At 50.6% G+C, this 17,505-nt stretch overlaps 1 protein-coding gene across 10 annotated transcripts in view; it reads left to right on the top strand.

Moving 5' to 3' along the window:
- Window positions 1–17,505, top strand: part of DPF3 (double PHD fingers 3) — a 314,874-nt gene that overhangs the window by 157,968 nt on the left and 139,401 nt on the right. For all 10 annotated transcript variants that reach the window (XR_014021403.1, XR_014021404.1, XR_014021405.1 and 7 more), the window contains exon 6: window positions 2,504–2,582. Coding sequence is in view for 6 of the 10 variants with exons in the window: in XM_081289488.1 (XP_081145614.1) it covers window positions 2,504–2,582 (79 nt within the window). In the remaining 4 variants the exon portion in view is untranslated. The remainder of the gene's footprint in view (window positions 1–2,503; window positions 2,583–17,505) is intronic.

Raw genomic sequence — 17,505 nt, 5'->3', positions numbered from 1 at the left:
ATGGGATGATAGCAGGGCTAAAGCATAGATTGGATGTGGCTGGGTAGAGGAGAGACTAGCCATGACAGGGACCACTAAAAACAAAAACGTGGATGTAGCTGAGTTGGGGTAAACCCGATGAGATCTGCACTAGGCTCCATTTGGATGTGTAAGCGGGTCATAGGTGGCAATGAAAGAATGTGTGAATGAATGAATGACCATGGGCTCCTGTCCCTTCTCCCTTGTGCCTACATGGTTTGGCAGTCCTGCAGGAAGGACTAGGCTGAACAGCCCAGCTGGTGGGTTCTTTGAGCAGTTGAGGTCAGGTTGTGGAATAGAAAGGAATTGCGAAGGCTGCAATGATCTCTGAAGGAAGAATCAATAGCATGTGGATACAGAGAGTGAAGGAGACCACCAATAATTGACTTTCCAGCCAGATTGATGGATTCATTTTTTTTTTTTTGGCAAACATTTAAGGGCTGCCCTGTGCCTGGTTCTGAGAATAGTGATGGACTAGATAGACTGATCTCCACCTCATGTGGGACAGACAGAAAGTGAGCAAGTAAAACAACACATGTACACATTGTCTGCCAGCCAGCTCAAGAGCTGTGAGAAAGCTTGATTGGACAGAGGAAAGGCTATCGAGTGGACAGAAGGTGGTCAGGGAGGGCTTCTTAGAGGAGGTGACATTTGAGCAGGGCAGGTAGATTCCAAGTGGCCAAGCTTGAGATCTTTCAGGGGATCTGTGGTGCTGCTGCCTTAGAAGAATACCTCACCCATCCCCCCAGGTGCCATGCGACCCAGATCCCCATCCTGCAGCTGGAGGAAACTGAGGCCCAGGGAGTCAGCCCTGCAGCCCTGCGAGCCTGGCTCTCTGCAGAGCTGCTCCTCCGTCAGCAGCTGCCCCGGAAGCCCTGGCGCTTCCAGTTCTCTGCTGACCCCTCCTCTTCCCTGGAGGTATTTCTCCTCTCCGAGCCCCTTCCCAGCTGCTGTTCTTCGTCATTCCGCTTGACTTGCCTTCACCTGCTCTTGGCGGCTGTGACAGGGCTGTGGGCTGTACACGTCAAGCTGTCCCTGGCTTCACTGAGGTGGCGTGGGGGGGAGCAGGCAACGAGGGCGACCACCCTTGGCATCCTGGGCATGGGTGCCTGTCAGTGCCCTGGGGCGACTGCCAGCGCCTGGCAGCTCCCTCTTGGGGTCAACTCTGAGTAATGAGGGCGAGGGGAGGAGGGAGGCTGGCTGTCACTCGTGCGGGGTGGGGGGGGGCGGGGTGGGGAGGCAGAGAAGAGACTGGAGGGAGGGAGGAGGAGTTTGTTTTGGAGAGAGACAAGCTGAGGAGGTGGCAGAGGCAGCCGCTTGGCAGGTGGGGTTGATCGTGCAGTGTGGGTGTTTTGTGAGTGTGCGAGGGCCCGGGGCCTGGGGTACGGGCCTCGCCACGGTGAGTCCCCAGGGCCATTTTGCAGGCCAGGCCCTGAGACGGCTGCATCTCCCCCACCCCCCAGGCCTCTGCTGTGTCTCATTTCTCATCTGCTGCCCCTTCCTCTCTGTCCCCAAAGACCTCAGCCGGCCTTTTCCTTGGCTGGGAGTTTACTGCTACTCATTACCAAAGAATGACCTGGAGGAGGTAGGGTGCTACCCACGTGACCAGTGTGGGACTTACAGAGATTTAAAAATAAACCTCCCACATTCCTGTAGCCACTGTCCTGGACGGCAGAGCTGCCAGCAACCTCTTGGGCTGGTTTTCTCCTGAAAGTAGAGTCATCCCCCCCCCCTTCTCATGCGGTCCCTCCCTGGGAGATGCACACAGCAGGGCCACATCAGGAGACTGTGAGGGTCAAGGTTTAAGTCACTGGCTGGAGGCCCGAGGCAGACCACACAGCGAGGCCTGACCCGAAACCATCCCAACCAAGGTCAAGCATCAAGGGGACAGAAGCTCCCCTGTGTCTGGGCTTATGTCCTGGGCCTGGCCACTAGGCCTGGCTGTCTCTTGGGACACTTGGGGAGTGGGCAGTGGAGTGACAACTGCAATTGCATTTCCTCTCCCACCAGGATTTGCTCCCAGTATGATGGGAGTCAGATGATTAGCGCAGGGATCAGGGCTGGCATCTTCCTCCAGGGTCACTGAAGCCCTAGGAGGAGGCCCTAGTGGGATGGAAGCCCAAGTACCAGGTAGGAATTCGGACTGTCCTGAGTTTGTGTCCTGGCTCTGTTCTTTTTGACCTTGGGCTCGTTACTTAGCGTCTCTGCTGCCTCAGTCCTGTCATCCATTAAATGTAGATGATAGTGCTCCCTCCTTGGAGTCGCTTAAGGAGATGACCCAGGCAAGTAGCCGCGGGATTCAGGGCAAGTTCCCTGACCTCTCTGGGACTCAGTTTCCTCCCCTGTAAAACCGGGTTGGCGTTGGTGCTTCGACGAAGGTGTGGGAGAGATGGAGACGAGGCACGCAGGGCCTCCCAGGGTGCATGCTCTTGAGCCGTGTGACCATCATAATAACGAGCATCCCCATACCCCCCTGTCTTCCCAGGCTCGCGGCTCTGCGGGTGGCAGGAGGAGGCACGACGCTGCCTCTCAGGAAGACCACGACAAGCCTTACGTCTGTGACAGTAAGTATGGGCGCCTCGGCTCCTGCCCCAGCCCCACCCTGCCCTCTGCTTCCGTGGCTGCCAGGCCACTGCTCCTGGGCCTGCACCCTGCCGCCCGCCTGCACCTCCACCAGTGTCCCCTCCTCCTGATGCAGCCAGGGTGTCTGCACAGGGGAGCCTGTCGGGAGGCCTCCTGTCCTTCTCCATCTGGCAGTGCCTTCTTGGTGGCCTTCCTCAGGCACATTCTCTCTCTCTCTCTCTCTCTCTCTCTCTCTCTCTCTCTCTCTCCTCCTCTTTTAAGATTCATCCTCTATTTCTTTCTCCATTTCAGAGAGTTACAAACAAAAGCATAACTCACCCCCCCCACCCCCAAAGGCGCTTGTGGCTTTTCATTTGTTTCTCTTTAATTTCCTTCTCTGTCCCTGACCTCGGTAGGACAACCTAGGAATCTCTCTGGGACGATGACTCACTTTAATAAACGCCCCTCCATCCGTCTCCAGACTTTTCTTGCTGCTTCAGAAACCTCTCCTGGACAAGCGACTGCCTGGTCCTGGGTTAGGGTCTGCAGACGTGGGGCTGGGAGAGAGGGGTGGCAGGGAGCCCAGGTCACTGTGCTGTTTCTCGAGGGGCCTTCAGCTTGAGGAGCGACTGTGGTCAGCAGCTTTTGTCCTTTCACACTTTCCAGAGCAGGGGGCGGTGGGTTTAGCATCCTGCCCTGTTGTCTTCTCCTTGTATCAGCCGCCATCTGTTCATTCCATGGCAAGGACAGCCCTCAAATCCACCCTCCTGAAGATCTTACTTCCTGCCTTCTCCTCTGATTTCCCAGACCCCTGTCCTAGGGGAGAAGGGGCTTCAGGGAAGCAGCTGCGGCAGGACTGGGCATGGGGCTTCCCCGGGTGCCCCATCCATCTTCCCCAAGGCAGGGGGTGAGCCAGGGGAAAGAGGGCCCAGGGAGGACCCTGGAGGTGGGGCCTTTTCCTTCCCTCTTCACTGGCCTCTTGTGATTTTCAAAAAGTCATTCCGTGCCTGGTGGGGTGACAGCTGTTTGGAGAACATTTTGCTAGAAGAACTCAAACTCTATGACCCCCATTTGGCTGTTTAACACACTGTGCAGTGAAATTCCTGAGATGTCTCCTGCAGGTAACATCCCACCTCAGGCAGTTGCGGTCCAGGATGAGGAGGAAGCAGGGCACAGCCCCGATGCCTCTGGGCAATGCCAGTGGGTGCCTGCTTTGGCCTGGGTCTTGCTTCCTGGATGGGGATCAGTTTTGTTGCCCTGGGGAGTCTGGTTCTGGGCTTCGGGCTGGGAAGGGTCCTCAGACCCCCCACGGAGCAGGCTTTCCAGCTGTGTCTGGCTGCCGCAGCCCATCCATCAAAACTGCTAGCAGCTGTTGTGGACCTGGGGCATTGCCACCCTAGTCTTGTTTTAAAAAGCTTTATTTTCATTTTGGTGATTTTCTGCTATCATAGATCCTGGGGTTAGCTTTTCACTCACTCTCTCTAGTAGTTGGTGGAAGCCCAGCCAATAATAGTCCTGTATATTCCCGGCCACACCCTGCACGCCCTTTCTCATGCTCAACTCACTTACCAGTCCCCTTTCTTTGACATTTACCCCCCTTGTAGATTATCTCCACCAAGCCTGCTCTCTCTGCACAAAGTACTAGCGTCGAACCCTCTCCTCCAAAGTGCCTGTCTTTGTTTAGGGGCTCTTAGTGCCATTTGCTGTGTTCCGGTTCCCTGTCCACAAGGTCTCTCCTTCCTGCCGACCCTGCAGTGCTTGGGGGACCTAAGTACAGGCTGCTGTTGCCTTTCTGGAAATCTCAGTGGCTGTTTCCTTGGCTCTTCCCAGATGTGCACAGCCTCCCTCTTCCTTCCTTGGTGGAGTGAGGTCCACTGTAGATTGCCCTTCTCTCTTCTGGCTCTCCTAGGACATTGTGTGGCAGCTCTGTGATTAATAGACTTTATTTTTATCCAGTGCCCTTCAAACATGTGATCCTTTGGGATAGAAATGACCTTTGGAGAGGTCAGGAGGCCCACCCCCACCCCTGAACTGGGCAAGGAATGCTTTTAATAATCTCTAATGCATCCTAAGTAGAGAGGTGTCTGGTCGCCTTTCTAGAACATCCCCAGGGATGGAGTTACCATAAGCTGCCCTTTTTTTTTTCATGATTCCCGCTGTGCTTTGAATGATCGTTTCTTCCTAATAGGAGTGGAAAATGTTCTCTCCTGCAGGTCCCTTTTGTCTTTTGTGCACCTTTGCCCGACACCTAGGCACAGTCAGCATTTCCTAACATCCTAGTAGTCTTGGCCGACCCAGGGTTCCACCCCACCATCTCTGTGCGGTCCTACTCTGAATTCCAATCCAGGTCTGCATTTAAGCACCGCATCCTCACTGAAAGTAGCATCCAGAGCAAGTGGTTCCAACAGCCACAGACACATTTCCTTGTTGGTTTTACACACCAGCTCCTAGCACAACTCACATCAGCAGAGAACATTCTGGTTGCCTGGTACACCATCTCAGCCACTCCCCCATCAGTGCCACCATCCTGGCCGGTGCCAGTGTCTCTCCAGGTGTGTGTACTTTTCTACTTATGCATTGGATTATCTCTCCTTCCATAAATCACTCTATGTTTGGCCCCATTGAGTCTCCATAAACAGATACAATAATGTGTGACTTCAATATACAAGATTCAATCAAGGCAAATTTAAAGACATTGCCCACTAGTTAAATTTCATTCTTCACAGATTTGCAGTCCCTGCCATTTTTGTATCATCTGTGGCTTGATTTGCATAATTCCCACTCCATCTTTCGAGTTATTTATGAAAATATTAGGTCACCTTGGACCCCAACCCCTCTCTCTGGGTTTCTGTGGAGTGGTAATAAGCCATTTTTTTTCCAGATGCAATTGTATTTAACCCTTCCTGGGTCCAGCCATCCTGTTGTGGTGTCGGTCTAAGCGTCCCTTTCACAATGGGTGGTTGAAATATTATCTTAGCTGCTAACTTCAGGTGATAGATAGTTTGCTTCTTGCCTTTCACTTAGCCATTGAATTTATTCCATCTCAGAAATATTAAATCACCTGAATGTAATTTATTTTTTTTAACCCAGTCTATGGTGTGTGTATGAATACTTCATTTTTCCAGCAAGTAACCCATCTCTATTAATTATCTTGCAAGTTTCCAAGCTTGAGGATTGAAGTTCTGTTTCTTCTCTTTTGGTCTCTTGCTGAAGGAGACGTGTTCGTTGCCCACAAACAAAGCAATGGAATAGGATTTGCTGGAGAAGGTTGTTGGTGACCGTCAGAGGTGTGGACCTGGACCACCTGCCCAGAAATGACCTAGCTGCTTATCAAAATGCAGATTCCCGGGCCTCGTGCCAGAATCACAGAGGCAGTCTCACAGCCTGCATTTTCTGAGCGTTTCTTAGGGGGCAGTCTTATGTCTCTTGGTGTTGGAGGCTGACTGGTCCCCTTTATTCAAACTCCAAGGCTCTTGGCCTGTGGATGCTCAGCCTCTACTTTTTGTCTGAAGTTCTTGATGCTCGAAGATTCTCCAGGCAGATGGCCACTGGCTGGTATCCGGTGGTTCAGTTGGCCTCTTAGACTCTTTTTTTTTTTAAATTTTTAATATTTATTTTTTAGTTCTCGGCGGACACAACATCTTTGTTGGTATGTAGTGCTGAGGATCGAACCCGGGCTGCACGCATGCCAGGCGAGCGCGCTACCGCTTGAGCCACATCCCCAGCCCCTCTTAGACTCTTTCCTCCCAAGTTCTTTCAGCAGTGATAAAACTCAGCCGTCCAGGATAAAACTCAGCAATCTAGCACGTGATGTCAATGCACTTCCTCATCGTCTCCTTAGCCCATTTTACAGGTGGGATGATAACTGGAGACAGACATGTGAAAGGAATCCTTGGGTTTGGGCTCCTGAAGTCATTTCAAGAGTTCGCCTCTCCTCTTCCTGGCTCCTCCCAGGACGAGGAATTGTTCTGTTAGCAGACTCCTGGTGAGAGACCCACTTTTCTGTTTTGTTTGTTCAAGGAACATGATAGAAAAGATGGTGGTGATGGGGTAGATGGGGTGATGTTCATGGAAAAAGTTCTGTCTCTGAGACTTAGCCATTCAAGGAGGCGCAGAGCAAGACCTGCACTTTCACTGGGCAGACTGGAAGTGACTGGTGAAGCTTTATCCAGCCCTCCCCTAGTTTTTTATTTTATTTTTTAACTGTAATAATACTTCCTGTTAATTGGTGCTCACAGCATGTATTGCACTCTGCCTAACCTACAAGGACAGACGATCTCACTTTATGTGAAGAAACGGAGGATTCAGAGAGGTGAAGGGACTTGTCTAAGGTCACACAGATGGTTAATGCTAACACTGGGATACGAGCACCTCTTTCTTCAGCTCCAGAACTGACGTACCCCAGAACATCTCCTGAAAAAACTGCTGGTTCAATGTGCTCTGAGAGTTGAAGGAAAAAAAAAGTGTTTTAAAAGTTAATTAATGAGCACATGTACCTAATTTATGAAGTGAAGTCCTGTCCACTATTGACAGATGACTTCTCAGTGTCAGGTTGACAAGCCGGAGTCAGGTAGTAATTATAATTGAAGTGGAGTGGAAAAGATTATACGTTTTTTTTTTTTAATTTTTTAAATTTTTTTTATTTTTATTTTTTTTAGAGAGAGAATTTTTAACATTTATTTTTTAGTTCTCGGCGGACACAACATCTTTGTTGGTATGTGGTGCTGAGGATCGAACCCGGGTCGCACGCATGCCAGGCGAGCGCGCTACCGCTTGAGCCACATCCCCAGCCCGATTATACGATTTTTGAACCTTTTAAATTTAAATCTGTTAAAATCACTCCCTCCACTCCCCAAACTAGGGCACTGGGGTGGATCAGTGACCAAAGACAGACAGACGTGATGGAGGGTGTCCTAGGAGCCTGACTCACATGTGAGTCCTGTCCAGGGTTCACACATGGGGGGGGGGTTGTCTGAGCCCCACCTGTTTCAGTGACATCCTTGTCTCCACCACCCTCACCCCTTACACGTGTATTTCAGTTGTGTGGCCTGTGATCCCAGATGGGACTAGGCGTCATGCTCATCTCCCATCTAGAAACCCAGCATCGAGGGCTTAACTCTGTCCAGTGGGGGGAGTGTCAGAGCAGGGTCTGGTGTCCCTTCCTGCCCTGGAATCTGGAATCTGGCCTCCTGGTGGTGTACTGGAGGAGAAGGGCATCCAGCTAATGCAGAGTCTAGCCCCGGTTCTGCAGTCACGGGCGGTGGCACCTGCTTGTGCATTTGCCCTTGCGGAGATGGCCCCTATCTTGAGCTCTGGGCCTCCCTGTTGGGCACCTCTCCTCTGCCCTTTGGGCTCCTTCCCTCCCAGGCAGCAGCTTAACAATGAGCCTTTTAACTCAGGAGACTTGATGTCTCAAGGACAGGAAGCAGAAGCAGATCTTGAGACATCACAGAAACTGTGTCACGGGCCCAGAGGAGCCTTGGGACGAGTGGATCAGTCGACGGGGCAGACACAGCCCCTACCCACTGCAGTCCCAGGAAATCTGCTTGACCTCAACCTCCTTCAAACCACCCTGGTTTCACCTATACCTGAGTGCAGCAAAGGCAATCAGAGGACTATTGTGGCCTGAGTGGGGGAAAAAAAAATTTTTTTGGAGGGCATTAAGGCCCACGTTCTCTAAGGCTCTTGTGCTTTGAGCTTCAAACTGTAGACGAAAAGCCAGTACTGTGGCCTTCAGGCTCGCTGCCCTCGTGGCTGCAGGGAGGCCAGGCTCATCACTCAGTCCCCCTCTGCTATTATCCTGCAGGTCCTTGGATGCGCTGGGGTGGGGGGTGTGGGGAAGGCTCAGTGCCCCAGAAACTTGATTTGTGGAGCAGGGCCTGTGGCATAGGATTGATCCCTGGAGGATAAGTGCCTTTGTTCTGGCCAAGCAGAACCGTTTAAATGTTTAAAGGCCCACTGCTCCACCCCTCTAGCGCTCTGTCTTGCCCCTTCCTCTCCAGACCTACCACCAAACACAGCCTGGACTATGACCCGCACTCTCTGGAATCATTTTCTCACCCAGTTGAATCCTTGCTCTCACTAAATGTTACTTATTGGGAACTTTGTGACCCATAATTCCTATTGAGGTATGGACGACCTGCTGGGCACGGTGGCACAAGCCTGTAATCCCAGTGGCTCGGGAGGCTGAGGCAGGAGGATCATGACTTCAAAGCCAGCCTCAACAAAAGTGAGGTGCTAAGCAATTCAGTGAGACCCTGTCTCTAAATAAAATACAAAATAGGGCTGGGGATGTGGCTCAGTGGTCTAGTGCCCTGAATTCAATTCCTGTTATCCACCCCCCTGCAGCCAGAAAAGACACAGATGACCCATAATGGGGTAGGTGTTAACTTTGGCAGAGGTTCTTTTTATTTTTTAAAATAACTTTTTTCCCCCTATGGAAATAATATTTGTTCCTGTAGAAAAAGTGCTATTTATTTATTTATATTTTTAAAGTTGTGGATGGACACAATATCATATATATATATATATATATATATATATATATATATATATACACACTCATGTGGTGCTGAGGATCGAACCCAGTGCCTCACAAGTGCAAGGCAAGTGTTCTAACACTGAGCTATAGCCCCAGCCCGAAAAAGTGCTTTTTAAATGTGTGTAAAAAGTCTGAAAAGATAATGTTGTATAGACATACAAAGAAGGAAAAATAAAAATTACCCATATTCTTACTCCTCAAAGATAACTTACCTTGTGCTTGTTGTATACATTTCTAGGATTCATCCCTTCCCAAAAATACATGAGGAATATCTTTCCATGTCAATAGATACATTCTTTTTTTTTTTTTTTGAGATGGGTTCTTGCTAGATTTAGGTTGCCCAGGCTGACCTTGAACTCATGATCCACTTGCTTCACCCTCCTGAGTCACTGGGATTACAGGTGTGCACCACCTCGCCCAGCAATAAATACGTTTTTACAACATCCTTTTTAGGGCTATATAGCATTTCATCATGGGGCCATGCCACAGTTTATGGCTGTGACCCAGATTTGCAATCAGTATATTACTTGGTACATGTTTAGTCAGTTTAAAATTTGTTACTATTAAAATTCTGTTCACTATTAACAACAATATTGTAGTTATATCTTTGCATAAGGTCCTGCTATTTTCAAGAAACAGAATTGAGAGGTCCGTGGGCCTGGCACAAGTCTGGTGAGGGGTGTATGGTCCTGGCAGGTGAGAGGGAGCTGAGGAAGAAAAATGTGCTCTGATCTGGCTAAGGTCAGATTGTGGCTCTGCTGCTTGTTATCTGGGACTTGAGGTCATTTTGCACCTTGAGTCTCTGTTTCCTGGGGTGTGCAGTTGGGACGGCGCTCGGGGGGAAGGCTAACTGTGATCATGTATATAAAACGTCTGCACAGTCTACCTGCCTGAGGAACGCTTCTCCCACCTTTATGTTTCCTTGTTTCCTCTTTCTCCAGTGTACTTGGGAAGACCAGGCTGCTGTCACCCAGGAGGTGACACTCTACTGGGTGGTATTTAATTGAGTAGGCAGTGAGCTCTGTAAGGAACAGGCAGGAGTGGACTTGGGAGGCCGGGCTGTCAGATGATGCTTCTCCAGAGACCAGGGGCGACCCTCAGTGAGCACAGATTGAACTGATTGCAGTCTTCACGAATGGAGGGGTGTGCATGGGGTGGGGGAAGAGGTAAGAGTAGCAATGGCTGAAGTTTGTCAGGTTATGTGATGGGAGTGCAATGGTTGATGGACTTCATCTGTCTTAGCACTTTTTAAAAAATATTCTTTCTAGATAGACATGACCTATTATACATACATGGAGTATAACATAGGAAAGTTACCTGATTCATTCTACTGTCCTTTCTATTCCCGTACCCACTCCCTTCCCTTCATTCCCCTTTGTCCAATCCAATGGGCTTCTATTCTTCCCCCATCCCCATTATTATATGTTAGCATCCACATATCAGAGAGAACATTCAGCCTTTGGTTTTGGGTTATTGGCTTATTTCACTTAGCATGACAGTCTCCAGTTCCATCCATTTACTGGCAAATGCCATAGTTTCACTCTTCTTTATGGCTTTGTAATACTCCATTGTATGTGTGTGTGTGTGTATATATATATATATATATCACATTTTCTTTATCCATTCCTCTATTGAAGGGCACCTAGGTTGGTTCCATAGCTTAGCTATTGTGAGTTGAGCTGCTGAAAACATTAATGTTTTCACTACAGTATGCTGATTTTAAATCCTTTGGTTATAAACCGGGGAGTGGGATAACTGGGTCAAATGGTGACCCTCATGGAAGTGCCATGAGACAAACGCTGTGGTCATCTCCACCTTACAAATAAGGAGAATGGAGAGGGAAGGGGTTAGTTAGCTTTCCCCAGACCACACAGTGAATGAATAGGTAGTAAAGCCAGGATTTGGTTCTATTTGTCGGTCTCTCTCCCAACCCTTGACAAACGCCACCACTCATTCCTTTCTGGACCCCGCGGGTACCTGTGTGTCTCCCTTGAGGCTCCCTCTCACACTTTGGAGACAGGGTCTCACTGAATCGCCTGGCGCCTCACTGTTGATAACACTTTGACCACTTGCCTGTCTTCTCAAACTGGAAGTGAGCCTTCTGAGGGCAGGGACCATGTCACAGGCCACTGGCACCCCCGCCCCAGCACAGCAGCAATCTCAAATTGTCGATGAATGTCTGGAGAGCGGGGTGCGGAGTCCGTGCCGGGGCTTAAGACAAGACCCCCTTGGCCAGAGTCGCGTGTTTGTGACACAAGGTTTGTGGGGACGCCAGTTGAGGTGTTCCCAGGGGGACAGTGGTTGGTGCTGAAGCCTGGTGCTCCCACAGACTTGTCTAGAAAGGTCAATCTGTACGACTAGGTGTCAGGGAAGAGTGTGAAGCCTGATGAAGGAGAGCAGCTTTCTGCAGCCAGTCAGGAGAAGACGGGAGGCTGGAGCTTGGTGACGGCAGGAATAAAACAGACAAGGCCAATAACAAAGTCCTTGAGGAACCTGGCAAGTGACAGAGAGGAGGGTAGGGTGCAGGAGACAGGAGATGGGGTGGCAACGGTGACTCTTGGTATCTGGGCTCCTGTAGTTGAGAGGGGCAGAGAGGCTTACCTGGCACATTCTGAAGGGAGAGGTGGTTTTAGGGAAGCAGTGAGGTTTTGACATGTGGAAATGACAGGACACCCAGACAGGAAAGTCTGACAGATGCTAACGGGCATTTGCTTCCTTAAAGGAACCAAAGATCTCGCTCTGTCGTAGGTGGAAGGGGACTGCCTTAGGTAAGGGCCCATGAATCTCCCGGATGACCTGGGACTCGATGATCAAGTCTGCTCTGCCTCCAAGGTCATCCAGGTCATCCGCAGCAGCATTTGTGTCAGATATTCACGTAGGCCCCAGAGGTATATCAAGATCTTGAGGGAGGGGACGCCAGGAAGATCCCCAAGCCTGTGGGGGCAGCCATACCTTATGGTGACTGAGTCTGAGTTTTTATTTTCCTTTGTTTAGCTTCCTTGTATGATAGAAAAGAATTATATTTTACTCTTTCCACTAATTAAAGACAAATAGAGGACACAGTAGAGGACAAAGTCAAAGATGCTGCCTTTGGAGGGATGGTGGTCAGAAGTACTTGGTTCTGGGGATGGGGATATAGCTCAGTTGGTAGAGGGCTTGCCTTGCATGCACAAGGCCCTGGGTTCAATCCCCAGCACCACAAAAAAAAAAAAAAAAAAAAAAAAAAGAAATCCAGAATAAGTTGGTTCCTAGAATCAGGAGCTCCCAGCTCCGGTTTGAATCTTTGTGCCATTTCCTAGCCATGACCTTGGGCACAACCTCTTTGAGCCTTTGTTTCTTTGCCAAGTGAGGACAATTATGTGAACTTTTGGGCGTTTCTAAGTCTTTCTCTTTCTCTTTCTAAGAGGACTAAGCGAGACAGCATGTTAGAAGAATTAGTTCACTGTTTTATTCGTAAATGTTCTCAAGAAGTTGCTGAGGCTGACCTTGAACTTGTGATCCTCCTGCCTCAGCCTCCTGAGTCACTGGCAATATAAGAGTGCACCACCATGCCCCATAAATGTTCTCAATAAATATTTTCTTTATACCAAATCAAAAAAAGGGCACTTGGGGCTGGGAATGTGGCTCAGGCAGTAGCGCGCTCGCCTGGCATGCGTGCGGCCCGGGTTCGATCCTCAGCACCACATACCAACAAAGATGTTGTGTCCGCCGAGAACTAATTAAAACTATTAAAAAATTCTCTCTCTCTCTCTCTCCTCTCTCACTCTCTCTTTAAAAAAAAAAAAGAAGTAACAGCCCAATCCCCCCTGCTCCTCCTCATCCTCCATTGAGCCCATAAATATCAACTCCCTCTCCCCTTCCCCCTTCCTCTCCCCATCCCCCTCCCCTTCTCTTAAAAAAAAAAAAGGGCACTTATTGAACACTTCGGCTGAATCTCAGTTGTGTCCTGGGCCTTTGATGTTGGGGTTGTTAGGGTCCAGGGAAGGAGTCCTATAAAGGGAAATGAATTAGCAAAAATCGCCCGTGTTTTCTGAACTCGTGCCTTGTGCCAGGCACTCTGCAGGGATGAATTCATTCAGGTCTCACCACACCTGTATGATGTGTCCATGATTATTACCTACACTTTACAGACAATAAAAACTAAGGCTTGGCCAGATTAAGTCATTTGCCCAAGATGACATAATTAGCTGGCCCAGGAAGCTGACCCCAGAGTTTACCAACATTCTGTTACCCTGCTTCTTAGCAGGATGGGAAACATCCCGCCAATGTATTTAATGCCTGGATTTGGGGGGTTTCTGCATTTTTCTGCTGGAGATACAGAAGCAGGTTCTATGATATTTTGAAAGGAAGGGCTTCTTGCACATCTCCATTATTCTTACAGGGAATTATTAAGGGGGAGTCTCATTCACAAAGAGCAAATTTGTAAATTGAGGAGAACACTGGTCACTGGAGTCTGGCAGATCCTGGATCTGGGCTTACTACTGACACAAGGGTCAATGCTAGGCCTAAGGAATGTGGCTGTTAAAAATCAGGATACGACACACCCTACACCTCCCCCAGTCCCCGTGTTTCTATCCAAAAGAACCTAGAAAGGTATGGGAACAGAAAGGGTTAATACCAGACCCAAGTCTCCCAAAGGTCACCCCTAGGCTGATGATGTCCAGGCTCTGAAGGCAGGGGAGGGGAAGTCCACCTGGCATGGGAACCCTGGGCTTGCCTGAGAGGAGCATCTTGTCACCCAAGAAGGAGCAGGCCTAAACACTGAGGACCTGGGCCAGTCCTTGAATCCATGACTTTTATCACTTTAACCTCGGCGGAGCCATCTTGAGAAAAGCGAGTCTGTTTAAGATGGCCCCAGGGATTCAGGACCCCACCTTGAGAACACAAGTCTGAGCTGGTGGCTTTTGAAGTCTCTCTTGGGTTTGGTCCCCATGTGAGCATGAGCCTGAGAGTCACACGGAGCTTTTCTCGCTTGGAGCTGCTCTCCTCTCGGGGGAGCTGGTCATAGGCATTCCTTCTCCCCCAGACAGCTCTGCAGAGAGAAGGAGGGGTGTCAGGAAGGCGTGGGGAGCCCCGAATGTCCACAGCCCGTGAACCAGCCTGGGGGCGTGTGATTCTGTTGGGCTCTGCCAGACCCAGGCAGGGTTCCATTCAGGAGGGATGAATGGAAGAGAACTTGATGACAGAATGATCACGGAGGTGCAGGCAGGATAAAGGTAGGCCAAGGGCGAGCAGGATGCCCTCCCGCCCGCACATGACTCCCAGAGCCGGGAGGAGGGGCAGCGCCTGCACCAACAGCATCCACCAACCGGGAAGGGCAGAGCGGGCCAGGCGTGAACCTCACCTCTTCTGTCCCTCACCTCCATTTCCCTGTTGCTGCCTCCTTCTGGCCAAACCCCACCAGAAGCAGAGAGCTATTGAGCTCCAGCGTGGACAGGCCAAAGGGAGGCACTGAGAGGTGTGAGTGGGGGAGGTGGCAGGCAGAGACCATCCACCCAGTAACCTCTCTTTGTCATGAGCTTCAAAGTCAGACAGACTTGGGTTCCAAACTCCCTCATGCTCCGTCTCCTCATGTGCAAAATGGGGCCTGTACCTCATGAGCTGTGGCGAGATTCTGTGTAGGGGTGTCTGGCTGCCTGACTGTCTGCAGGTGTGATGCCCTGGAGGCACCAGTCAGTGATGGGTGCTGCTGGTCCATGTCACGGGTGATCGAGGGGGTGGAGCTTCAGAGAGAAGGGGGTGATGCTTGCTGTCCCTCAGGGTTGCATGGAAGTGCCACTGGGCAGAGCTGGGAATGAGATGTGGCAGGTGATCCCCAAGCTCAGGCTTTGTCTCTTGGACGCTCATTCTCTAATAGCTTTCGGTTGTTGCTTTCAGTCTCTGGGAAACCACTGGCTCAGATACCCACTGCGTGCTCCAAGTTGGGCTGATGAAAATGTGCCAGAGTCATTAAGTTATCAGTGGGGAAGGAGGCTGCTTCTCCCCGGCAGGAAGGATTCTGCTGTCTGCTGATGCTTTGTTCACACAAACTGCCGAGGCCCCCTCCTCCTCCTCCTCCTCCTCCTCCTCCTCCTCTTCCTCCTCCTCCTCCCCTCCCCGGCCCCAGACAAGGAGTGAGCGCAGCCGGGTTAAGGGGGCCAGGGGACATGCTGTAAATATTCTGGGGCAACAGCGAAGGCATTTGTAACTCCAGCCGGGAGGTCCTGCGTGGAGAATCCGGCTCTGGATGGGGATGTGGGCAAATGCGATTTCTGCAGCTTGACAGATGGATCCGCCCCAGGGGGAAGGAGAGAGAGAGAGAGGGAGGCAAGCTGGACGTCCCTTATTGTCACAGCCGTTGTTCTCCAAGCACACCGTGCCAGGAACACAAAATCCAGGTGCTCACTTGCCAAGGTGAAAGGAAGGACCTTAGGCTGTGCACAGGCAGGGCTGACTGGTCCCAGGGGTGATGGCTTCAGGGGTGTGTGACGCAAAGGAGCCGGGGACAGATGGAGGAGGAAGGAGGCTGGAGTGGGAAGAGTGGGGCAGGCCCTCTCTGCGTGCTTCAGCAGTCTTGGGGCTCAGTCTGATTCCACATGACAGATATTTCTGACATGATGAAAGGATAGCAGATGCTTCCAATACTTTATTTTCAGAACGCCCCTCCCCCCCCCCCACACACACACTTCTTTTCCTTGCTTTTCTCCACCCCGGACTTCAGAGGAGAAATGACTAGATTTTTTCCCCCCTTTTGGGTTTATTCTCTTTGCTGAGGCCTTTGATGGCTGTGGTGATGATGACAGCTGATGGTGGCTCTGACTCACCACGAGCCCTGTTTTCAACGCATTCTCTCAGGTCACTCCCGCCACCGTGAGGTAGGTGTGCTGTCACTGTCAGCGCAGAGAGAAGGCCTGGGCACAGAGAGGTTTAGCAACTCACACAAGATCACACAGGTAGTCAGCAGCAGAGCAGGGGTGGGACCCAGCTGTTCCAGAAGGAACCCGCTGCGTGCCTGCTACAGATCCTGCCTCTCTGTAGGTAGGGCTGACCAGAAGCAGGGCCAGAGCAGTGGATGGTACTGGAATCATGACTGAGTGTCTAACTCCTGCAGCCTGCCTTTCAAGGTCATCTCAGAAGGTAACTGCATCACCAACTGCTGGGGACCTGGTTTTACCTGGATAGTCTCAGGCTCTCAGTTGGAGCAACTTAGTTCCAGATTTCTATTCCCAGTCCCAGTAGATTTCTAGGACCAGCTATAGGATTTGTGGGGTGCAGAGAAAAAGGCAACAGAGGGGACCCCTGATCAAGGTGGTGTCAATGTGAGGCTCGTCAGGACATGGGAGGGTGTCTGAAAGCCCAGGCCACGTGCCCGAGAAGCCAGCCCCTAGTGATTGGAGTGACAGGAAGATAGGATAAATACAGGAGGTGAAGCTGTGCTGGCTTTTTTAGCTTTTCCAAGCCAGTTAAAGCAAGATTGCCAAAGCATTTCTTTTCATCAAAACATAGCAGTTAAAAAAACAAAAAACAAAAACCAGCAACATAGCAGTTTGATCCTGATGCAATTCAACCAGAATAAATCTTGGAAGTCTCGACTCTCTTTCTTGCCCCTGTGATGAAGTCATTCGAAAGACTAGGTCTTGGGGTTAGAAGGTTCATATGGGGGTTGGCATCCGCTCCATTAACTCCAGTCCTCCTAATCCTGTCTTTCCAACTGCCCTTCCTCCCCCCAGCCCCCGCCTGGCCTCCAACCTGAGAACCTGCTTGCAGATCCCCTGATAAAGAACAGGCTGTGCCCTGCCTCTGGGGTCCCTCCATCTTCCAGCCCCGCCTCTTCTCCCACAACCAGCCATGCTGGAGGGAGTAGCCCTTGGTCTCATCACTGCTTCCTCATTTCTGGGGGAATTCTAGCCCTTTGCAGAATTGTCTTGACCTCCATGAGGTCTCAGGTCCTCTTCTTGCCAAGGTAACCTACTAACTGCTGCAGGCCGTGGTCTCTCCCCCTCCCCATCCCTCTTGGCCCTATTGCCTCTGTGACTGCCAGCTCTGCTCATCCTTAAGGTGGGGATGTGGCTGCCATGAGTATGTCTCCTAGGCGCACTTGGACGTGTCCTGGCATGTGGTAAAGACTCAGTAGCCATTGGCAGGAGCTGTGACTGGTGGCATCATGGTGGCCATCTTGAAATCTACTCCCTTGGCTTACGCTGCTTTCTCTCATGTGAGTCTTAACCATTTTTTTTTTTAAGAGAGAGTGAGAGAGGAGAGAGAGAGAGAGAGAATTTTTTTTTTTTAATATTTATTTTTTAGTTCTCGGCGGACACAACATCTTCGTTGGTATGTGGTGCTGAGGATCGAACCCGGGCCACACGCATGCCAGGCGAGCGCGCTACCGCTTGAGCCACATCCCC

This window comes from Spermophilus citellus (assembly GCF_964194105.1).
Source record: "Spermophilus citellus genome assembly, chromosome: 4".
Taxonomy (NCBI): Eukaryota; Metazoa; Chordata; class Mammalia; order Rodentia; family Sciuridae; genus Spermophilus; species Spermophilus citellus.
The sequence above is the reverse complement of the archived record's forward strand: the minus strand, read 5'-3'. Positions and strand labels throughout refer to the sequence as shown.